Source organism: Nicotiana tomentosiformis, chromosome 4, assembly GCF_000390325.3.
Source record: "Nicotiana tomentosiformis chromosome 4, ASM39032v3, whole genome shotgun sequence".
NCBI lineage: Eukaryota > Viridiplantae > Streptophyta > Magnoliopsida > Solanales > Solanaceae > Nicotiana > Nicotiana tomentosiformis.
The window spans coordinates 68721013-68746029 of record NC_090815.1 but is presented as its reverse complement, the minus strand read 5'-3'; the positions used below and the strand labels follow the sequence as shown (position 1 = coordinate 68746029).

Below are 25017 nucleotides of genomic sequence, written 5' to 3'. Positions count from 1 at the left end.
TTTACCAAACACACCCTATTTATGAGCTTTTTTCTTCCCCGGATAATGACCTCTTTCTTTGTCTCAATGAAAGTAAAAAATGAGCTGGTTGGCAACTTGAGAAATTTTCGTCGGAAAATGACGAATATTAAAGTCCTGCTGATTCTACTGTTACTGCCGGCGGCGGCGTTTCTTCTGCCCGGTGCAGCAGAATCCGGCAGCGGTCAGTCGTTAGTGGAATGGGAGATCCTATCGAAGCTGAACTACTCTTCCCAGATTCGCCTACATCCGCATCTTCTTCTTTTGGTCACTGTCCCTTGTAATCCCCACTTTTCTCCTTCCACATTCAGTATTTTTCTTATCAATATTTGCTGCAAATAGGGCTTTGTTTAGCTTCTAGTGCATTAGGAGTGTTATAGATGTCCTGACTTGTGTTTTAGAAAGGGTTCATTTGTTGTTCTTAAAATTGGGGACTTTTCTACAAGACTGACGACCTGATTTTGAATCTTGTTCAAAATTGATATGTAAATTTATTGCTTGGGTGTTTGTATAGCAAGTACAGTTGTTATGGTATGAAGAGTTGCTGACAGGAAGGTACCTTAGAAGTGATTTAGCGTCCATGTTTTAAGATATTTTGTTAAGTATGCTTTCTGAACGTATTTCTAATACATTTTATTTTATTTACATAATATTGGCATAAGTTGATTTAAATGGAGCAACGTGGTCGATGAGGATTTATATAACGGGTCCCATTTTGTTTAGGACTGAGACGTAGTACTTGTTGTTGTTGTTGTTGTTGCATACTTAGTGAACGTAGAGCGTTGCAATGTCAAATTGTGGGAAATGATCTGGTTAAATTAACCAAAGTTCATGGTGAAAGTTCAGTGTACAGTCAGCTTTTGGTACGGAAATACACTAAGTGTTTTTGCCATCAGATTTCCAACTCGTACCATTCTATGTACTTGCAAAGTTGTAGTTTTTTTGCTTGTGTTTAAGCGATTTGGAGGGGTTGCAAAAAGAAATGAGAAATATAAAGAGAAAGAAAACTGCTGAAAGGAGGCAGAATGGTAGTCTGAAAAGAAGTCGAATTGAAGTATAAAGAAGATATCATGGTTGAAAACAACAAAATAAAAAGTGAGAGAAAAAAGAATATTTTTTGGTGTGAATAGGTGGAAACAGAAAGTGTAAAAGTAGACGTTTGAAAATGAAGCAAAATTGGTTGAGTTTCTAGAAAAAGAATAGCAGGAGGAAAAGGTTTCAGGGTTACCAGGTCTTGGAAACCAACGAAAAGAAGTGAGAGAATAACTTATTACAACCAGTTTGCCTAAGAGAAGTTAATCCTGACTTGATGATTATGAGTGCCGGTGGCTAGAATCACAGGAAAGTATCATTCCTGGAAATCCTTTTACTTTCTAAGGAATGATTTGGTGTCTGGGTGACTATTTCTAGAAAGCTAGACTAGGTTTAGGTCCATGAGGTATGATTAGTTTGATAAAAAAGTCAAAGGACAATGCTTCATGTAAGCTATGAACCAAATTTGTAATTCTACTTTATTAGGAAGGAGGTAGAATACATATGACAATTATTCATTAGCCAGGGTTGCTTTCATCATCATTATTTCTATCTGCAGGAGTTTGCTTAAGTTGATGATGTTCTTTGTGTTGTTGAACTAGCCGACCACATGGATAATAAAATGATTAAAGCTTTACTCTTATAAATATCGCTGTTTAATAAAAGTTTAATGAGTTTTTTAAAATGGTGATGGATTTGTCATACGTCTCTTAAGACAAGATGGCAAGAACGTTGGTTGAGTCCTCAAGTCTTCGTTTCACCGATAAGGATTTGACGCGAGATGCGGGGATAGAGCATACGTCACAAGTTCCAACCCTGCTGCTGATTGAAGCCTGGTATCACGAGTTGCAACTATGGCCCAATTGAGGTTGGACCATTTGACTTATAGGAGATTTCTTGGTTATTAAAAGAAACGAGAGTGTTGGTTGCCCTAGGGTTGTTCAGTAGGTGGCGGGAAGGTGAAGGTTAATCATTTTTATTTTTTCCTGATGATATTATCTCCTTTTATTCCGACGTAGACCTAAAATCACGTGGAAGGATGTTGTTTCGAAAGACCTAAATCTCTTGGAATCCATGTAGACCTAGCGGTAAAATAGTGCACGATGGAAAATAAGATCTATGTAGGTGATACCCATTAGTTGGGACTATGTTTTAGTCATGTCAGTATGTTTACTTTAGGTCTTATGTTTTGTAGGAGTCTTTTTTAGATGAAATTTATATGCTAGGGAAAAATATAGAGGACTTCTAGTGCTTATGTACTTATTATTATTATTATTATTATTGTTGTTGTTGTTGTTGTTGTTGTATAGTATGGGTCTAAGATGAGCTTACATGGAGCAATATGTTAGTGAGGATTCATATAGTTGATCCTAACTTGCTTGGATTAAGGCGTCATAGTAGTAGTTGATATTACCTCCTCCTTTTATGATAGTGCATTTTACTATAATTATGTATAGTCCATCTTTATGATTTTTGAAAAAGTTTCCGGCTTAAAGATCAATATTCAAGAGTATTCTGGAGGGTTATGAATATTATTGACTATTTGGTCTATTAAGGTCTTCCTACGTACATTTCCTCCACATCTGGCGCGGGTGACCAGTATTGACGCAACAAGGATGTGGGTGTGAGATTCATGCCGAATTGTCAAATGCAATAAGAATCGTTAACCAAGGCAAAGAGAGGAAGACAAAGGAGGGAAAAGAAAGAGGGGAGAAAGAGAAGTGGTTATGGAGATTTTGCAATGAGAAAATCGGATTAGAAAGAAGTACAAGATGGGAAATTCTTGAATGACAGTAATGCCAAGTCATTCCTATGAAGTTGGGAATCGGGAACATATCAGAAACTTATGGATATGTTCTCAGAACACATTTACATCAAAACAGGCAATGGTAAAAAACTTTATTTTCGAAAGAAAGATGGTTGAGACATACACCCGTCAAAGATCAGTTCCCTAGTATTTTCAGCATAATAAATAATCACGGTGCCACAGTGGAAGATTATTGGTCTACTCAAGCATGGATCATTTCCCGTAGAAGAAAGTGCAACGATCGGGAATTGGAGGAAATGAGCAACTTTCTGCATATGATAGATAGCTTTGAACCCTAAACCCTAAACCCATCATTAGCTGCACTGAACTTTATTCCCCGTCTGGCTTAGCACCCATGGTTCCAGTTGGTTCTCACTGTTCTGAGACAATTTGTCATGATTTGATTTAAAATTAGTGAATGAATCCTTTTGTGAGACTACTTTTTGTTACTATTTGTACAATTTTCCTCTTTCTATTTTTAGTTTAATACTTTGCTTTTCTACCCATCCTTTAGTTCTATCAATACCAAAAGCTGATTAGGATTTATTTTGTTGGAGACCTAGTGAATGGTACAGGTGGGTGCAACCATATTTTATCAGATGCATTTGTACTTCTAATATATTGTCTGATGAGTTTCCTTATTGATCAGGGTCTGGTGAGTCTCGGTCCCTTATGAATGAGTTGGCTGATGTAGTTGCTCATGACCAAGGGATATTTGGTTCACTGAAGCTGATGGTATTATATAGGAGCAGTGAGAGAATGCTGGCAGATGCAGTTGGAGCTGATGAGGGAATAACAATATTTTATTATCATCACTCACACCCCCACAAGTATCTGGGAAGACTTCGAGTGCAGAACATATTGTCATCTTTACATTATGTTATGTCACTGTTGCCAGAACAGTTTCCCTTCAAAATTTTAAAGACACCCGAAGACATAGAAATTTTTCTTGGTTCAACCGATAAGGCTTTGATTCTTTCTGAATTTTGTGGATGGACCCAGAAATTGCTAGCGAAAGGTGGCAGTAACAACAGCGAACATGGTTTTGGTAAAGAACTTCACTTCTGGTTTTTGTTGCTTTATTTCCAGTAATGGAAGGTGAATAATTTTTATAAAATGAAATTGCCTCATGAACTTTATAAAAAAAATGAAATAGCCTCATGAAGGATTAGTAGTAGAGTACTGAAATGACCTTTCCAAAAAAGAAAAGAAAAGGTAGAGCCATGCTAACTGAAACAATTTCATTGATCTTTCTAATACTTTCAAAGTTCTTAGTTTACTTAACAATGTGTAGCATTTAACACATCATGGTTTCTAAAATATCAACTAAATGATTGGTTCTGTCCATATTTAAGCATCCAAGGGGAACTGTTCATCAATGACAATGAGATAGTACGAATTGCTGGTCGTAGTTATACTTTAATGAAGGTGCGGAAGTCTTTGACTTCCTAATGTAAAAGATACTTCTGTCATCATCATTATTGTTATTGTTGTTATAATTTAAAGGTCAAGTAGTCATTACATATTAACAATTCAATGGGCTTAATTCTCATGGATAACATAATTTAATCTGCTTGAGCACTAAAGTGACATTCTAAAACTAAAGTGTATGAACTTTCTATGTCTAAATATTTAAGTTCTGTAAAGGACATGTGTCCTTGTTGGCGATTTAAAATTGGGAAAGACATTGATTCCCTTCAATATTGTGATTGAAGTTGCTATCCTGTTGTATCCTCTCTATCTATCACCTACTTGTGAACATGCTAAAATCTCCTGATTCTAAACATATTGGATGGTGGGCCACCAGAAGGACTCAATTACTTAGAGCTTTTAGTATTATAAGTCTTTATGAGCCTTGGAAGTGAGAAGATGCTTTTTTTTTGGGTGGTACAACTCTTTGCAGAATCCATTTTTCTAGTTTTTTCTTTATGTGATTGCTTGTATCATTCATTCTTAGTAACTAGAACTTGGATTTGTGAAATGCAAATAATATGTGATTAAGCGGGGCTAATCTATCATGCGGATAAACATTTAATGGTATCATAATTTCTCTTTGCCTTTTTTTCTTTCTTCTTCTATTTCGCACTTGAATGATGGCATGAGAAGTTCTAAACTGACGCGCTTATTCGAAACAGGATTTCACGAACAGTTTAATGGAACAATTGCAGCTAAAGAGAATGAAAATCAGGTGGCAGATGGTAGCTTTTTAGTGCTTATGACTATGAAACTGTTTTTAGAATTGTGAAACCCATATTGCTTAATGGCTTTACCTGTATTTTGTTTCTAATATTAGGGGTTGGAAAATGCAAATATGGATTGTGGTGTTGACAATCGATTTAGTGACATGCCTTGGCTTAGTGAGTTTACCTCAGCAAACAATAGTGCTTTCCTCGCAGCTGAGAATATGAGCCTTAATAGTGGGGCTTCCTGTAAAATTGATGAATTCCAACATTTCGAATCATTCTTATCAAAGTTTTTAACTGTTGCGAGAGACTTATTTCTTCCTCCTGAAAGGCTAAGATTCGGTCTGGTTCTTGATAAAGCGTTGCTCTCATCACTGAACATTAAGGATTCTGGATCATGGTTGGTGACATTGCATTTTGCTGGATGCCCCAGTTGTTTGAAGGTTCTCAGAGAAGGTGATGATCTCAAAGCTTTTGCCAAAATTCAAGCTTGGCCAGTTGCAGAGGCAAGTGAAAACTTGTGCTTTACATTCTTGATAATCTTTGTATAAAATCTCACTCTAGATTTTTCTAGTTAGGGTAGAAAGGTAGTAGGTAGTCGAGCGTATTTTAATTCCGTACCGATGGTATTAGGGTTAGTCTGGTAGTTTTTCTTGTCTTAGATTGCTAGTATTTCATGCTGTTTTCCTATTATCTTGCGCTTCTGTTTCTTAGTATTTTGCTGTTGTTATTGCTTGTTGCTACTGCTTCCTTCCATCTATTTTTCTGCCTCTGTAATTGCTGTTACTATCTTTCTGGCTCTCTTTGTTGATATTACTTGTTTCTACTGCTTCTTTTCGTCTTTCTTGAGCCGAGGGTCTATCGGCAACATCCTCTCTACCTTCCCGAGGATAGCGGTAAGGTTTGCGTACATACTACCCTCCTCAGACCCTACTTGTGGGATTCCACTGGGTTGTTGTTGAATTTTTCTAGTTACTGACATTTGAATTCCTTGAATGAGGATATTCCTGATAGTATAAATAAACGTCTGCATTTCCCGTAGAATTATATCTTTGTATGAGGGCTCTTTACTTTTCTTATTCATCCTTTGTGCAGGGCTCTTTCTTGTCAATCAATAAAAATTTCAAGACTTCATTAGAATTTGTCTTTTCTTTTAACATGAGAAGTATCCTTTTCTACCTGCTCTGGTATCATGTCAAAACGTGTGCTATCTCTTCTAAAAGCTTAAGCTGTTAGAGATAACACACTTCTATTTACTTAATTATATCTTAAAGGGTTTTTATTCAAAATAGTTTTTGACGGATTTGCTTTCTTTTTTTACTATGATTCTATGAATATGAGTGGCTTTGGATTTCATGGAGGTTTGCTGGGGAGGTGGGAAGGGAGTATGGGGTTTGAGAGAGTGGGGTTGTAGAAAGAGCAGGGTCACAAGAGTTTTGGGGCTAGGGAGGGGTCGTTGGGGTAGGCATGTAGACAACTTTTTTTTTTTGAAATGATAACGGGTTTCATTGATATATAGATAAATCTCAGCGCCAAGATAGTGCTGAGAGAAAAGGTCCCTAGTTACAAGACTTTCAAAAGAAAGAGAAAGATGAACAAAAACAAGTCTTGTAGCATTTACAAGGATCCGATGAGATCAACTATGGAATCTACATCTTGTACTAAAGCTTCTTTACACCAAAAGTGAAATAAAGATATACAATTCATTTTAATCTTCTGTTCAGGATTTGCTGAATCTTCAAAACATCTGAAGTTCCTTTCCAGCCAGATAGTCCACCAAATGCATGCTGGAATGAGACTCCACCACCTCTTCTGGCTGCTTCCTGTAGCTAAATAGTCCCAACTAGACAACAAGTCCATAGTTTCTCTAGGCATCACCCAGCTTAAGCTTTTCATACTTATGAAAAGCTGCCACAATCTATTGGACACCTGACAATGAAGAAATAGATGATTGTTTGTTTCGATGGCCCTTCCGCACAGAAAACATTTGGAGCACAGAGGCATTCCTCTCTTCGTTAAGCTCTCATGTGTCAGAACAACCTGTTTGACCACTAGCCAGCAAAACACATTAACTTTTAAAGGGACCTTCAACCTCCAGATGTGCTTCCATATCCAAGTCTCTTATTGCTGCGAACTTCTGTTTAAAACCTCATATACAGATTTCACAGTAAAAACTCCTTTGCTATTGTTTTTCCATAACAGTTTGTCCACTTGCTCAGTTGGACCTTTGAAGTTTTCCAAAAGTTTCAGAAGCTCAATTACTCTGATCACCTCCCAATGATTCAGAAATCTTCTGAAGCTTAAATTCCAGCCTTGCTGACTCCAGGTATCAGCAATAGAAGCATCTGGCTGCTGCGCTAAAGAGTATAGATCAGGGAAACTGTCTTTTAGTGGAGTATTCCCTATCCAATCATCCTTCCAGAGGAGAGTTTTTGCACCATTGCCCACCTTTATGCACGAATTGCTCATTAGGTTTTGCCAGAGAGATCTAATAGATCTCCACACACTCACACCATAAGGGCTAGCCACTGTACCTGAGCTCCACTGGCCTTCAGTCCCATATTTTCCACATATCACTTTACTCCACAGGGCGTGTTCCTCCAGTGGGAATCTCCATAGCCATTTCATAAGTAGGCTCTTGTTATGCTGCCTCAAATTTCTGATTCCCAATCCACCTTCCTTCTTGCTAGTTGTGAGAGTATTCCATTTAACTAGATGGTAGCCTCTTTTCTCTTTATTCCCATGCCATATAAAGTTCCTCCTCAAAGCATCAATCTTTTTCTCAAAAATTGACATCATGTAGGTGGGAAGGGAGTCTAGTACACTGTTGACTAGTGTGACCCTCCCTCCCAAGGACAGGTAATTGTTCTTCCACCTGGATAACTTATTTTCACACCTTTCCCATTCCATATCTGCTTGGACTTGCTCTTTGCACCTAGTGGTAGCCCCAAATAGGTGGTAGGAAGAGATCCCACTTCACATCCTAGGGAGCCAGCTAGTCTTTGAGGATCTGTGACCTCATTAACTGTGAAAATCAAGGATTTACTCCAGTTCACATGTAAACCTGAGATGGCCTCGTAAACAGTCAAAATCAATCTCAGGTGAGTAACCTGCTCCTCCTTGGCATCACAAAAGATAAGTGAGTCATCAGCATAAAGAAGATGAGTGATTTCCATGACACTTCTTGCATTGTTGGGAACCCTGAAGCCCCTAATCCACCACTCCATGTTCGCCTTCCTGATCATGCAATTCAACCCTTCCATAGCAATAATAAAAAGGAAAGGGGAGAGAGGATCTCCCTGGAAAAAAGCCTTCTGGGGAACCATTGATAAGGATGGAAAATCTGACATTTGAGATACATAACTGAATCCACCTAATCCATTTGTCGCCGAAACCCAAATCTCTGAGGAGCAAACTCCAGTTAATGTGATCAAAGGCCTTTTCAATATCTAATTTGCACAAGATGCCTGGGCTCTTCTCCTTGATTCTGAAATCCACACATTCATTGGCTATTAGAGATGCATCCATGATTTGTCTGCCTTTAATAAAGGCCATTTGTTGCTCATCCACCGGTTTATGAATCACCTTCTTCAATCTCTCTGTTAAAACCTTGGATATGATTTTGTAGACACTCCCTATTAGACTTATGGGTCTGTAATCCTTCAAATCTCCTGCCTCTGTCTTCTTAGGAATTAAAGCTAAGTATGTGGCATTAAAGCTTTTTTCGAAATATTCATTTGTGTGAAAATTATGGAAGGTATTCAGAAGGTCCACCTTAATCACATCCCAACAATGGAGAAAGAAGGCAATAGTGTACCCATCAGGGCCAGGAGCCTTATCTGTTGCACATGCTTTAAGACCCTTTAATATTTCCTGCTCATCAAACTCTCTTTGAAGCCACTGCACCTCAGTTTCATTGATCTTGGAGCCGTGAGGATAGTTGAACTCTGGCCTCCATTCCTCTGGTTCTTTGTAAGCTGCTGGTAAAATGATAGAATCTCAGCCTTGATTGTATTCAAACCCTCCACCTGCGTACCATTGATGTTGAGTTTGTCAATGGTGTTGAACCTCCTATTTGCATTGGCCACCTTATGGAAAAATTTTGTGTTTCTGTCCCCCTGTTTCAACCATTGGATTCTGGATTTTTGTCTTCAAGAGATCTCCTCGTTTTTTGCAGTTTCTTCCAGGTCCATGGCCAAGCTTGCCTTTAGGGTCAGTTCATCATCACTGAGATCTCTGCTTTCTTGCGCAGCATCAAGCTTAAAATTTCTGTTCAGACATTCTGTTTTCCTGGCTTCTAGATTTCCTCCTAGAGATGAGCCCCATTCTCTAAGCTTGCCTTTTAGGAGCTTTAATTTTTGAGCCAGGATGTAATCTGGTCTGCCATGAATGACAAAAGAAGACCACCAGTCAGCCACCTTTTCTCTGAAACCTTCAACACCCAACCACCAATTTTCAAATTTGAAGTATGATTTGACATTCTCCCAATCCCCACAGTCGAGAGCAATAGGGGAGTGATCTGATGATACTTTAGTTAAAACTGACTGCCTGATGTTTCTGAAATTTTCATCCCACTATGAAGAGAACAAAATTCTATCGATTCTCGAGGCAATATGAGTGTTGTTTCCCCTTGTCCAAGTGTAAATCCCTCCTAGCAATGGAGGGTCAATGAGTTCCATGTCGTCAATAAAGCTAGTGAAGTCAGACATGGCTCTAGTGATGGAGTTGCCATTTCTCCTTTCATCCATGAATCTTATGATGTTGAAATCTTCGCAAACGACCCAAGGCCCTGCGCAGAGTCCCCTTGAAGCAGCAGCTTCCCACCAAACATTCCTTCTCTCCAATCTTCAATGTGGACCATATACTCCTGTCAGATGCCATTTAAAGTTTTGCATCAGAGACTCAAAACTACAGGTAATAGTGTAGCTTCCTATATTGATTACTTCTCCTCTCCAAACCCTACTATCCCACATAACTAGGATGCCCCCCTACTTCCACTAGCTTCTAGACACCCAAATTTGATCCACATGTTGCCCCAAATTTGTTTCACAAACCACTGATTATCCCCCTCCAATTTGGTTTCTTGAAAGCAGTATATGTTTGCCTTCCATCTCTCTATTAGCATTTTAACTACAGACCTTTTGACCCTTCGATTCAATTCCCTAACATTCCAAGAAATAATTTTTACCTTCATTGATAACTATTGTTGATGGATTTCCCCCTGTTCCTTGAGCTTGACTCTGGGAAGTTCATATTGAAGACTAGGTTTTGAACTTCCATAATCCCTTTGTTCCTTTTTGGAGTAGAGGCTGATTTTAGTGCATCCTCCATCCTTTTCTCTTGCCTTCTCCTGTCAATTTTCATAAAAAGTGATGGAGCTTCTTCCTCACACCCCTGAAAATTCACCCCATAGAACTTGCTCATCTTCAAGATATTTTTGCGGGCCCAAAGAGAAGCTTCTGTCTCTGCCTCAACGAAACAAGTGTCCAGAGGTTCAGGTTCATCCACTGACCAGCTTTCCAGATCTTCAACATCAACTGACTGCATGTTATTTTGTGATGCAGTGAGAGAAGGAATAATATCCCCTGACGTGAATATTACACCATCTTCTTCTTGTGTAACTTGCGATTGAGTTTCCTGGAAGTTGAGGATGTCTCGGGCTACTTGTTCACCATCAAAAATTAGAAGAGGAAGAGAAGATGACTCAGAGAACGTAAGCAGTTGGTTCGAATTAAACTCATCCACCATTGGGTCTTCACAGGTGACTCTTTCGAGAATATCGAAAGTGTTGGTAAGTTGGATCTTAAAGCCCAATTCTGGGCTTCTTAAAAGACCCGATTTGGGCTTAGAATTTTGGCACTCAGAAGGCCCAAACGAAACCCCCTCTATGCTTAAAATAGGCCCCTTACTATGGACCCCCACTAATTTTGAATTTAAATCACACCCACATGCCCCTTGGGCCTTGTGCACCAACCCTACCAACTCTTGCCTTATAGACCCAGCTGAAAAGCTATTGCTCCTAGACCTTACTTTTGAATTATCTTCTTTGCCAACTGTAGACCAGCTCGCCGGAGCCTCGCACCACACCTGAATTGTGAAAACAACTCCATCTTTTTCAAGCTCTATAGTTTTAGGGATCTGATCGAAAGGCCCCTTGACTTTGATATGAGCCCCCTCCAAATGATTTCTCAAGGAAGTTTCTTCTTCGGTTTCGATCCATCCCCCACATTTATCTCCAATTTTTCTGAAGATGTCTTGGTACCAAAGATGAAGGGGGATCCCCAAAAGCCGCACCCATACCCAATCTGGAGAAACACCAGCCGGGAAGCAACCTGTTGTCGGCGACCACCATTCAAGATTCATCAATTGATTTCGCAATTTCCATTCCCCAATTCTGATGTGTCCTGCCATTTTCCTTGAAGGAAATTCAAATAGGAATTTTGAGCCATGCATTTCATACATCTGCACCCCTGGGACTGCACTCCATTTGTTGCTGGTCCATATTCGAACGTCGGACAGAGTTGGAAGTTCCTTTGAATCTTTGAAGCTCCCAACTAGACATCTGGAGAGTACATCATGGTTTGAAATTTCTGGGCCTTCTATCAAGATCCGATCAGTGTTGGAGGGTGTTGCAGACGTGGATGGGCCTTTAGCTTTCCATTTGTCCGTTTTGAAGGCATCCAAGTATGCGTGATTCTCAACTGGCTTATCTGAGCTTATCGTCTATGGAATCGGCACTGGCGTGGGCAATCTTTGAATGGTTGGGTCCTTCCTGTTTATGAACCGATCAATATTTATTGCAATGTCCCTCCACCCCACATTAAAAGCTATTTCAGGGAGAATAATCACTGCTCTGCGCTCTCCCTGTACTGACACAACACTAATAAATCTGCCATAGTCATTATACTTTTTAGCGCAGAAAAAAAGAGTACATGTGGTCTCTGGTCTTCCATCTCCTTAAACTGTTTCCCCTGCCTTCAGATGCGATGTGTAACAGTTCGCAAATCCATAGCATGATTTTCCTGCTTAGCATCATTTTTCTCATGTAATTCGTCTTGCGCTCCACCCATTCAAACCAAACCTCATCTCGACCTTCAATTTCTGTGATATCAAAAGATTTGCCACTGCTGTTGAAATAAATTCTGTTAACCATAACTAAAAAGTGAATAAAAAGGCAAAAACGAAGTTTCTAAAGCAATCACTAGTTAATGATTGATGAAAAAACTAGGTTAAAACCAGTGGAAAAGGCCATCGGGAAAGAAAGGACGTCGGAAAGAGTTTTTAGGCTCTTCCCTCGAAACTCGTGTCTTCTAAATGACTCTTCTCCAGGAGCAGTTTACAATCCATTTGGTGGGCATGTAGACAACTTTGGAGGCCAATTTTGTCAAAAATAATATTGGCCCATGTAAAAGCTCATTCTTGAAATTACAGGGGACTATGTGCTACATTTGCCGTTAGTTTGTTTGGAAAAGATTTAACAATTTCATTTTTGTCGATAAGCTTGAATTTGTTTCGAGTATACTGAGAAAACTTAGAGGACTTTTAAGGGTTACAAATTACAAACTGAAAACTGGAAGAGGTGAAGTGCATTTCAGCCAAGATAAGTGAATGAACAAGTCTGTCTTCATACAGGAGAAGGCTAAGTTTTTGGACATCTGAGTTGTCTTATGAGTGCATCATCCTTCATCAGCCTGTATGAAGGAGAAGATTGTGTGGCTAATAGAGGTCCCGAATATCAGGAAGCGCTCGGCTAATAAATTGGATAGGACCTTGGTTTAGAAAAAAGAATATATCGTTTTGTGTAGTCAACATGCCTTAATTGATAGGACTCAAGCAGCTTGGACTATGTTATCTTGGTGTTTAAGCTTCTCCACCCGGGGATTAATAAAAAACGAAAGTAGAATATCATTCAGATATAATCACACAAGTTGGTGTTGTAGTGCTTGAATACAACTCCGAAGATCATAAAATCAAAATAGATGGAAGGAGAGGATTCTGGGGATGGCAAGAAATGGATAATTATCAGTCATGTTATCATAAACTCTTGGTGAGGGAGGAATCAGATTCTCCTCACTTATCGGTTTGGATCATTGGTGCACCAAAAACGGTGTGCTTTTTTACTTGGGCGGGAGCAAGCTGAGCAATCTTGACAGTTGAGAATTTGACAAAAAGGAGGATTACATAGTGCTTTTATGTGCGATTTGTGAATATGTGGATGACCTCCTACATTGTCAGGTAAGGGTGGCATGTGGGTCGGTTAGGACCGGGCCCAGCCCAGGACCGCAAGCCCAAATGACCGATGGGCCTAAACGGTCCTAACCGGATAGAACCGGGACCGTGGGCTGTGTAGTGGGCCGGTCCCATAGGCGAGGCCCGCGAGACCGGGACCGGCTGGGAAGTGGACCGGTTCAAGCGGTCCTAAACGGGCCTATCCGGGCCCAACGGTTAATTTTTTTTTTAAAAATATTTGCCACATTATAGCCGTTATGGCATTTAAAATATGACCGTTTTACCTGTCAAAATAGCCGTTGGCTATTTATAAAATAGCCATTTAACCCCCCCAACTTTGTTTCAACCCCAAACTTTTTATAATTACACTTTTTTCAACTATAAATACCCCTCATTCTTTCATTTTTCTCACAAAATCATCAATCTCTCTCAATCTCTCTCTAATTTTCTTCTATAATTGCTTACTTTATTGTTACAATTTGTGCAAAATTGTGAAGTTGGTGAATTGAAGTCTTCAACGATAATTAATTTTCAACAAGTTGTTCGTCAATTCGGTAAACTCGTTCCAACTCTTAAGTTTTAATATTATAGTTTTGTTTGTTTTATTTCATTTGTATTGCTTGATTAATTAAGATGGCTTATTCCTTAAAAAAATATTTAGTAAAAATAAGGGAAAATCCAAGAGTGGTGAATCTAGTGGCCAATCTGTTCCTCCTCCACTTCCCCCGGCTCCCCGACCCAAACCTGTTACCCGTCCTACACCTCCAATTCTTGATAGCGATAATAGTTTATTACAATTTACCGAGAGTCAATTTTGCCATAATATTGCACCCGGTGAACAATTAAACCATGAATATATGAATGCTCTTTATGGTAATCCAACTATTGAGGAAAATGATGATGAAGAAATAGATTTTGATGAAACGCAACCGGATGACAATACACCCACTAGTCCTGCTCCTGAAGTTAACCCAACTAATAATAATCCAAATGATGCCCCGTCTGACCCTCCTGTTACTGCCCCTACTTTTTCTAGACAACCTTCTAAACGGGCAGAAACATCTGTTGTTTGGTCATTTTTTACTCAACTAAGAGAAAAATAGGGCTAAGTGTAAAACTTGTAGCAACGAGTTAGTTTTTAAATATGTTGGAAGTCGGGGGGGGGGGGGGTGGGAGGACGGGAAGTTTGACTAGACATATATTGCTACACCCTCAAGATAAAGCTAGATATTTTCGTATGAAAGCTTTGGCCGAGGGGACAAGTGCACCTAGTCAGGGTGACCTTAGTACCGGGTCAAATCAATTTCAACCGGGAATTAACACTGTTACCGATGGTATTTTATATTATGATCCAAAAAAAGATCGGGAAGAATTGGCAAAAATGGCTACTGTTATGTGCTTACCCTATAGTTTTCCTTCTAACCCTCACTTTGTGCATTATATTAGAAAAGTTTATAATCCTACTTATAAAGGTTTTCCTCGCACAACCGTAAAGAGCGATATATATAAATATAAACATGAATATGAACAATATTTGCGCTATTTATTTACTCATATAAATTGTCGTGTTGCTATTACAATTGATATTGGTAGAAGTGGTAATGACTGTGATTACCTTACTGTTACCAGTCATTGGATTGATGAGGATTGGATAATGCAAAAGCGCATTATTGCTTATAGAATAATTAATTCACGTCACACATGGCTGTTTATTTCTAGCACGGTTACGGATATTTGTAGATATTTTTGCATTAGTGATAAAATAATGTCAGTTTCAATGGATAATGCTACTAGTAACACAAATGCTGTAGCCTTGCTTACCACTACACTAAGTCCTGCATTTAGTAACATTTTTCATGTTAGATGTATTTGTCATATTTACCATTTAATTGTGGGTAGTATGCGAATTTTAAATGTTGAAATTGAAAAGGTTAAAATGGCTTTTAATTGGCTTTTTTATTCAAACGGTAGAAGTAGATTTAGAGAATATTTTAAAAGATGCGATGAATTTGGCCTAAGAGAAAGAAAGGTTCCTAAACCTTGTCCAACTAGATGGAATTACATGTATGAAAGTTTAGTTGTTGCATATGAATATAGAAATTCCATAAACTCAACGTTTAATGCTCATGTAAGTGATGATGATGAGCACCTTACAAATGCGAATTGGGCTAATGTTAAAATGCTTGTAGATTTTTTAGAAAAATTTCATATTGCTACAAATGAATTTTCTGGGCAATATTATCCTACTATTTCTAACTGTTTAGTTTATATTGCAGAACTTGCAAATTTGTTTGATCATTTTGTGGGGAAATTTATCAACTTGCTATTGATTCTATGAGAAAAAAGTTTAAAAAATATTTTTTCCCTATTCCCCCTATTTATGGTGTTGCTGCATTGTAAAATCCTATTATGAAATTAGGAGGTCCTCAATTTTGGTATGAAACTATTTATAATGGTTTAGCACTTGAAGATGAGGAGTTAGTCTAAACTTCCGGACGCAATAGTCTCAATTAAAATAAATGTTCAAACTATTTATAATGCTTATCAAGTTGCATTAGATCATGCTAGACCAAATGTTCCAACTCCTTCTTCTTCTAGTTCTCAATCATCTAAAAGAACTGCAGGAGTAAGAGCACTTGGTGTTTGGGTGGGGTTCAGGGGTTCTCAAGGTTCTAGTACTAGTGATTTTTCACAACTAAATGAGCTTGAAGTTTATTTGTCACATGGAATTGAGGAAGTAAATCCCGGCGGCTCCTTTAATATTTTGGAATGGTGGAAGGACAAAGAAAAACACTTTCCGATTCTTTCAAGGATGACCCATGTAACTTATATGAACAAAAATTAATATGTAACTTGTATTTTGGCACATCTTGATTATTTTCTTTTTCTTCTCAATGGTGGTATTAACACCTTGTTGTGCTCATTCCATAGGGGAAGGAAGACTAAGAAAGATATTGCCATGTTTTTTTAATGCTATAATAAAATTATAACGCATTGCTTTGAATATCTCTTTAAAATATTTTTGTCTTTAAATTTGAATTAAAACATTTAGGTCACAATTGTATAATATAATTTACAAGGAATTGCCTTAGATATTGTTATTACCATTTATTTTCTCTAATTTCTATAAAAAAAAATTTTAAAAATAGAAAGTATCCATTGGGCCCACTTGGGCCCGGGACCGGCCCACTTAACCCGGGACCGTTAGTTCGTGGTCCCGGTCCGGTTCCAACAAGAAGCCCGCGAAGCCCGGGACCACTTAGGACCGGGCCCGGCTCACATGCCACCTTTATTGTCAGGTGCTCGCTTATGGTGTGATGGTCTCTGGTTGGACATTTAGAAGAAGAGAAGTCGAAGAGCATTGGATGTTGCGCCATTGGCATTCATGCGGATCTTGTGGAAGGAGAGGAGAAGGAATAGAGAACAACTATCTATATTTGAGGATTAACTTCTCATTCTTAATTTCTTTTTCGTTATAAAAAAATGGATGTCGTTCGTAGAGAATAACATTATTTTGTAGTTTTTTTTTTTGGTATATTGGTTGTATAAGGGAGATTTTCCCATAATTAATTAATTATTTACCTTATGAAAAAGAGACAATTCTGTGAAAGAGCGGAGGACAATATTGCAGAAAGATGAAGTTTGACTAGGGAGGCTATAGTTGGAAGGGAAAATTAAGGGAAGAGAAAAACTAGGAATGATGAAAACTATGGGTATTGATTTTCTTTTTGATAAAACTATGGGTATGACCTGTTGAATTGTATTCAATCATCACAGCTAACAACTCAATGAAAGGAGAACCTACTTAAGTCATTGTCCAAGCAGATGATGGCTTGGAGACAGTATTTATATATATGTGTATACATGATGTCATAATTTTCTATGTGCTAATGTGGTTGCTCTCTCAGTTAATTTATCTGTCATTTTATATTGATTCATAGATGTCCTACCATGCAGCTGGAGGATGATGTGGATGATCTTGAGAATGCTCTTCCAGCAAATAAGCCATCGGTTGTTCTTTTCATTGATAGATCGTCTGACTCCTTGAAAATCAGAGAAAAGAGCAGGAAGGCTCTTGATTCTTTTAGAGAGTTTGCCCTGAAAATTCAGATGTCAAATGAAATGAGTGAACCAAAAGCATTCAGATTGCAAAAGACATCTCTTAAGGCTTTTCAAGCATCAAGAAGTACTTCCAAACACCCTAAAGTAGGGCTTTTGTCAGCATCTCAAAAAATAAATATCAAAGACAAGATGTCAATTGTTGTATTGAACCAGGGAAAACAAGTCATCCTAGAAGATCTGGTTTCGGGTCTACAGGGGAGTACATTGCATGAAGTCTTGGCATATTCACTTCAGCAAAAGAAGGAAGTGAAATTGAGCTCACTTGCGAAAGATGCAAGATTTCAACTTTTATCTGAAGATTTTGACATCAAAACTGTTCAAGCTTTACCAGGTCAAACAGAAGTTCAGTCGAACAAGGCTTCGGAGCTCCTTGTGGAAGGTGTTTCTGAAGGTATTATTGATCCAGATAGAAAAGCAAAGCTGCATGAAGATGCCATTTTGGGGAAGCAATACAATGAACAATCTGAATCAAATAAAGTCAAGCCTTCTCACGTTTGCCAAAAAGATGCTGAAACTATATTGGTGCACACGGAAGTTCAGTCAGATGAACTTTGTCCTTTAGAAGGTGCTCTAGTAAGGCCTATTGATTCAGGTAAGGATCAAATGCCGCATGTTGAGGAAGGGAAACACATCGAACAAATAAAACCTGTTAATACTGAATTGCAAAATGATGAGAAGAATTTACTTGAAGATGAAAGTTCACAAAAATCTGTAAACTTTGGTCATGATGGTATGCTGGAGGTTGCTACTAGTCCTAATGCAGAGGAAACAGTCGAGAAGCTGGACGAGCAGAATGAAAAGAGAAACTTCAGATCTTCCTTCTTCTTTCTCGATGGTCACTATAGACGACTTAGAGCCCTGACGTCAGGTTCAAATATACCATCTGTGGTACTAATTGATCCCACTTCGCAGCAACACTATGTTTTAAGCGAGCAAACAGATTTCAGCTGCACTTTGCTATCTGAATTTCTTGATGGCTTTCTCAATGGAAGTCTTCATCCATATCAACAGTCTGAGCATGTTGTTCCAACAATTAGGGATGCTCCAATTCCACCATTTGTTAATCTGGATTTTCACGAGGCTGATTCTATCCCTCGAGTGACAGTGCATATGTTCAATGAGCTGGTCTTTTATAATCAGCCTGATTCCAAAAATGCTGGTAATTCTCGAGATAAGGATGTTTTAGTTCTTTTCAGCAATAGCTGGTGTGGGTTTTGCCAGAGGATGGAACTGGTTGTTCGTGAAGTGTATCGTGCAATCAAGGGATATACTAAAACCTTAAGGAATGGGTTTAAGAATGAGAAACTGTCATTGAATAGGGGTAAGCAGTCTAGCCCATGTCTGCTCTTCTTTGGGTAACTTATGTATTAATTTATATAAAATAATTTGTATATATAACTAGGCCTGGGATTAAGATTGTAAGGATGTATAATGGTTAAAATTGTTTTAAACTATCATATCATTTAAAACACAAAATCTACATGATTTCATCTCATTCTAGAAAGGTCTATTTTCTGCTAGAAGTTAATAAACAAATGTTCTAAATGCTTTTTAAAAGTTGAGAAGCTATTTGGTCCATGTCTATCCTCTCTCTTAGTCCATATGAAAGAGAATAATAAACAGAATAATATTAGAACTAGCTAATTTCAGTTTGTTCTGGTGATATCCTGCATTACAAATTAATCAAGTTAACGCAAACATAGGCTTTATCTCTTCCTTTCAGTTATATTCTGCACATCTTTGCCAGAGCCTTGGTCGCGGTGAAGAGCAATGTTGATTTACCATTCATGGCAAACATACTCTTTGTTTGCTTTATTTTAGTATCCTTTGTTTTATTGGCAAGTAGTTAAATTTGTGGCAGATGAGGCGAGCAATGCGAACCTGAAGTTTCCAATGATCTACTTGATGGATTGTACATTAAATGACTGCAGCCCAATCCTGAAATCAGCGGTTCAGGTGTGAATTAAACTCATATAAAATTTGTCATTGTGTCATTAGTATACTTGTTATGTTTGTACTCCTGCTAATTACAAGGTATATCAATCTATTGTCATATTTGGAGCAACTATGACATGCCTCATTTCTTGAGCACTCTTTTTTTTTATCAGTAAACAAGAGGTATTATTTGATAAGAACATATCAAGGAGATGCAGAAGCACAAAAAAGATGAAAGCTAAAGTTTAAATAAAATAAAATAAAATAAAATAAATAAAAGAAACAAAGAAAAAAGGAACAGGGATTAGACCTTGTAAGGATCCTTATTTAGACAAGGAAATCTAGGAACTGGCATTTCTTGAAATTTCTACAATTTTGAAACTGTGCCCCCTTTCACTTGGTTAAGTCCTTACATTAATCTGCAAATCTTTTGTGAGACTAAAAATATTTGGCTTTGGTAGCGTTGATAGTTACCATGTGGCCATTTCCATCCTGTTATGACCAACTTTTACAAATTACTGTGAATACTTCAAATGCTTAGCTGATAAGTAGTTTTTAGTATAATATGCATTTCGACTTCCCGAGATAGCCTTTTCAGCTGATTACGTGTAGAAGTATTATATCCCATTGTTAGCATCTTAGCTTACTTAAGTTAGATGGCCGCCAAATAGTTGGGGTCAAAGGCACGGAAATAATAATTATCTGCACTCTGGTTTCTCATCTTTTCACCCTTTTGCAAGTAGATGGCACTGCTTTTACTATTTCACATTCTTGGGCTATGATCTTCTTTGTGAAGTTAGGGATGTGCCAAGATAAGCGCCTCACATGCTCAGCTGTTCTGAAATAAAATTTACCCTAATTACAGAAGAGCTTTGCTGTTGGGTGATCCTGTTAATCAAATAAAACTAATGGCTGAAAATCATGCACTTTCGCTCCGAAATCTTCTATTAAGTTTCATCCTGGTATGTGAAATGCAGGTGGAAAATTCTAAGCTTTTATAATCTCTAAATTCTAGTGCTTCCTAACTCAAATTAAGCAGTCCACAATCAAGCCTCCACTTGTATTTAAGTGTTAATTTTTGTGTTGTGCTTGTCCATTGCAATTTTGCAGAGGGAACTTTATCCATCTCTACTCTTATTTCCAGCTGGGAGGAAGAAAGCTATCCCTTATGGTGGAGATATAGTAGTATCCAATATCATTAACTTTCTTGCTCACCACGGGGGCCACTTTTACGATCTTCTTCAGGAGAAAGGTGAGTTTCCAGATTTGAAAATATCCACTGTTTTTCATCAACACATCTGAATGAAGGGGAAAAATAACTCGAGCGAGGAAGTTAAGAAATATCATTTACTCAAGTTGGAAGTGGTTACTTACCTAGAAAGTGGGGGAGCTGGAACCATATATTTGAGAGTATCTAATAAAGCATTATTAGGATAATAGATGTGGAGATTTAGTGTGTACGCTTTTTTTTTTTACAGATAGGTTTTGTTTTGTGTCCTTAATAGCAGTGTAGAAATTAAAGTCTCCTAAATTGAGAATAAAGTTAACTCAAATTACGCCTGAACCGAACATTAGGTAGGATAAGAAACCTGCAAAATATGAGGATGCTAAATTTTGTGCAGGGTGTAGATATATAGCAGAATAAATCAGTGTTGTCAAAGGCGAAAAGCTCTAAAAAGCGTTCTAGGTCAATTGGGGCTTTAAGCGCAAAGCGCAATTTAAGTGTGGGCTTTAGTTAAAAAAGGCGCAATGCAAGAAAAAAAATATATATATGAAATTCAAGATAAAAGTAACAAATTCATTCATATTCTTTTCTTTAACAACTAATACACTTATTTTTCGATTATATTTGTAGTCTAGCATTGCTCCATTCAAGATAGAACTCATGGGCGATAAGGGGCACGTCTTGGTACCTTGCCTACACTGAAGCGCAGCTTAAGTGAGGCAAAGCGCCTTCCCTGAGCTTTTCTGAGTTTTAGGGCTTAAGCGCGCCTTAAATGAGCCTTTGACAGCACTAGAATAAATTCTTAAAATAGTTAAACTACCACTTACTAGAGCTACAGGAATATTATTGAAATTAGTTACTCGGCACGTGCGTTCCACGTGAATATCAAGTCACGTAATATACGATTTTGTAAAAATAAGATTAATATTACTTTATAAAAAAACTTAGTAAATAATTATACGTGAAAGAATAAAGTACAAATAATTTGATATCAATAAGTATATGAAAATTATATGCCTTGTTTGTTACCATCACCTTCAACGATGTGACTATAACATTGCTTTGATTTTATAAGATAACGTATTTCTTATAAAAATCTTTATCAAAATATTTTTCTTCGTTTAATGTTGTTTAATAAGATGAAATGTAGATGATTCTAAAACACAAAAGGCTATATTGGAGTGGAAAAAATAATAACGGGTAGCGCATGTACGTTCATATATGCAAAATGCATCAAATTAATAACATAAATCCATGAACAAAAAAGATTAAATTTTGATAATTTATAGGAAGTGTATCATTTACATCTAACCAAAGATAATAGAGAAATTACACACAATCTACAAGGGGAGGTAAAAATATATAGCGAAAACCATCCTCAATAGGTGAATTATCTAAATAATTACCACTTTAAAAGCACATGAGTAATATCTCCGGTCAGTTACAAATAAATAAAGTACCAACTCAATCAACAGGTCTAAGAAAATCAAACCGAAATCTTATTATTTAGAGTTATTCAATCACTAACTCATGATGACAAAAAAGAAAGTAATAAAAAAGAAAAGATAGAAAATCCACCTATTTGAGACCCCAGAAAAACAATTAAGCAGAGCCCCTCTTCTTAGTCAGAACTAAACCAAATGATCATAGTTCAAAAAGTAGTAATAATTGATAATAGATGAACAAAAAAAGTGAAGAAGTGAAGTGAGTTGAATGAGGACGTTTCTTTCGACAGTTGGAGATATAAATGCAATATATCCTCACTTAAACTACTTTGGGAAGAACAATATCACTCGTTTCTTGGAAAATAGAAAAACAATTAATACATACTTGAATCCTGATAAGTACTGGTCAATTTCTTCATTCAGTAAGTGTTTGCTTGTTTTAAGATTATTTATTACATTTATATCTCTTGCAAGATAACGATGTTAAGGAAGAATTTTAAATCTATTTGTGGCCTGAATTAAATGAACTCGTAAAAGGCAAGTACTCCCTCCGTTCACTTTTACTTGGCACGTTTTGACTTTTCACGCCCCTTAAGAAATAATAAATGAAGTGCATAATTTACCATGATACCCATATTAATTGATGCATATTTTATTGAATTTGAGAAAATGATTTGAAATGAGTAATAAATACTGTGGGTATAACAGGAAAAAAAATTGTTTTCTCTTGATATACGTAAAGTGACAAGTAAAAATGAAAATCTATTTTTAGTATACCTGCCAAGTAAAAGTAAACGGAGGGAGTAAATGATATGCATTAGCTTTTCATTTAACAATTTCTTTTTATCTTTTTTCAAGCATTCTGCTTTCACATTCTGTTTCTAAGCATTAAGATTATTTTTTTTTGGCTTGAATAACCTAAACACATTGACTTGAATATATTGCTGTAATATATATTTCATACCTTTCCATAAATTGGAAGTTAAGTAACACATGATTTTATACATGTACCATAAAATATGCCAATTAATGAATTTCTGTTTAACAATGAAGTAAAGCTAACTGTAGCATTAACTAACTTATTCTTAAACACAACAAACATAAATTTGAAGATAATCACAAGATGGTCATTTATCGTAATATTTATGAAAATAAGGTTAAAAAAAATCACTAGAAATAGATATATATATAGATTATAGATTATAAATATTGAAGTTATAAGAAAATAGAACCCGGTTTTGTTGTCAATTTCTCTTTGAATTCACTGTGTTTTGATCTCGTAAGGAAAACATTCACATTTCTTTTTTTCTTCAGGTTTTCAAAAAAAATTATACCAAGAATTCAAGATCTTGCATTGCCCTTCACCCCACAAGTTTGAACCGGTAGCACCACTTAAAGCAAAAAAAGAGTCGTTTTGAATTTAAGATGCTTTCGGGAAAAAAGACAAGAGGATTCAGATAGTGCTTTCCTTAAACTCGTAGAAAATTCCATCTTTAATTTTCAACGTTGTCTTAATCCAATATTCTTCAGGCTTGTAATCCTCAAAGAAAAGCAAAGTCTTATTATTTGGCGAATATGTGCTTGATTAATACAGTAAATGAATAAGTTAATGAAACAAAACGGTGGCTACTCTGAAAAAGACATGTCTCTTTGTAGTTATTTTTTTTTAGTTAAATAAAATATTTAGGTTAATTAAAAGGATATTTAAGTAATTTAACTTTTAACTTATGGGCTTCCCACTTTTATAATAATATTAGATATAGATAGATTGACGCCCATGTTTAGGAAAGAATACTAGTAGCACCTGTAGTAATTGTGAGATTGCTTTGTCTTTTGTTTGAAAAATATATATGCTCAATCCTCTATTGTTCTTATTCCATAAGTCACTGGTTTGCATTTCATGTCCAACATTAAAGAGAGGTTTATCCTTTACACTGAAGGCAAAAGGAGAGAATTATAACCAATTAAGTAGTATCTATCCAACCAAAAGAAGAGGAGAAACCTATCCCTAGAGTATCTGTTGAATACCTGTTTAAAGGAAGATTCCTGGAGTATCCAGATTGCAGTGAAACCTATCATCATAAGTTTTCTGGTCATTTGCTTTGCCAATTAGTGCAGTTGCATATTACAAGTTCTTTTTATATGTTTCAAATTTGTCTTTCCCTTTTTCCTACATCAGGTATACTGTGGAGTGAAGGTGAACCAGGGATAAATCATAACATGAATGCAGAGGCTCCTCCATTTAAGAACTTACCGCATGAAATAATACTTCAAGAAGGACCGCCAACATTAGATGTTCAGTTCAGCCAAAATAGAGCTCCTCTTAGTAGCTCCGCGAAAATATCTCCTCATGTGATTGTTGGCTCCATCCTTGTTGCTACGGAGAAGCTTCTAAATGTTCACCCATTTGATGGATCCAAGGTACTTGTTGTGAAAGTGAATCAAAGCACAGGATTTCAAGGTCTGATTGTCAACAAACATATCAGCTGGGACTCGCTTGATGAACTTGAAGATAACTTACAGCTTCTGAAGGAGGCTCCTCTATCTTTCGGTGGCCCCATTATGAAACGTGGAATGCCTCTCGTTTCATTGTCCAGAAAGTATATTGTTAACCAGTCTATGGAAGTATTACCAAATGTTTATTTTCTTGACCATAGGGCCACAATAAGCATCATAGAAGAGCTAAGGCTAGGAAACCAGTCTATCCATGACTTCTGGTTCTTTTTGGGATTTTCGAGTTGGGGTTGGGGCCAGCTATTTGATGAAATTTCTGAAGGAGCTTGGATTGTTAGAAATTATGATGAGGAGCAAATAGATGGGGCTTGGAGATGACCTAGATCTTCTGGATCAGGTTAAATTGCTGAATTAGTTATTCCTTTCAAGAGTCTAAAGTGCGACATTATTAGAGTTTAACAATAGAATTTGCTTTACAATAGGCAGCGACTATCACAAGAGTTGTGTATAGGTGTATAAGGATAAAACAACATTCAAATATCCTAATGTGGTCTGCTTTTTGTACCA

General features: G+C 37.1%; 1 protein-coding gene across 3 annotated transcripts; it reads left to right on the top strand.

Annotated features, from left to right (window-relative positions):
- Positions 1 to 29: 29 nt before the first annotated feature.
- Positions 30 to 25017, top strand: LOC104108306 (uncharacterized). 3 transcript variants are annotated; one of them, XM_070199841.1, is made up of 8 exons: positions 30 to 298; positions 3507 to 3905; positions 4993 to 5045; positions 5151 to 5546; positions 17227 to 18712; positions 19238 to 19347; positions 20437 to 20578; positions 24176 to 25017. In XM_070199841.1, the coding sequence occupies exons 1-8, from the start codon at positions 46 to 48 to the stop codon at positions 24826 to 24828; spliced, it is 3492 nt and encodes a 1163-aa protein (XP_070055942.1). In that variant the 5' UTR covers positions 30 to 45; the 3' UTR covers positions 24829 to 25017. The 3 variants fall into 3 exon arrangements, with proteins under 3 accessions (XP_070055942.1, XP_070055943.1, XP_070055944.1); XM_070199842.1 differs by having other exon boundaries at positions 31 to 298; positions 19253 to 19347; XM_070199843.1 differs by lacking the exon at positions 30 to 298 and having other exon boundaries at positions 3766 to 3905; positions 4993 to 5055.

Coding starts and splice junctions, on each gene's coding strand:
- LOC104108306 (XM_070199841.1), top strand. CDS start 46: ATGACCTCTTTCTTTGTCTCAATGAAAGTAAAAAATGAGCTGGTTGGC. Junction 299..3,506: donor TCTTTTGGTCACTGTCCCTT/GTAATCCCCACT, acceptor CTTATTGATCAG/GGTCTGGTGAGTCTCGGTCC. Junction 19,348..20,436: donor TCCTGAAATCAGCGGTTCAG/GTGTGAATTAAA, acceptor GCAATTTTGCAG/AGGGAACTTTATCCATCTCT.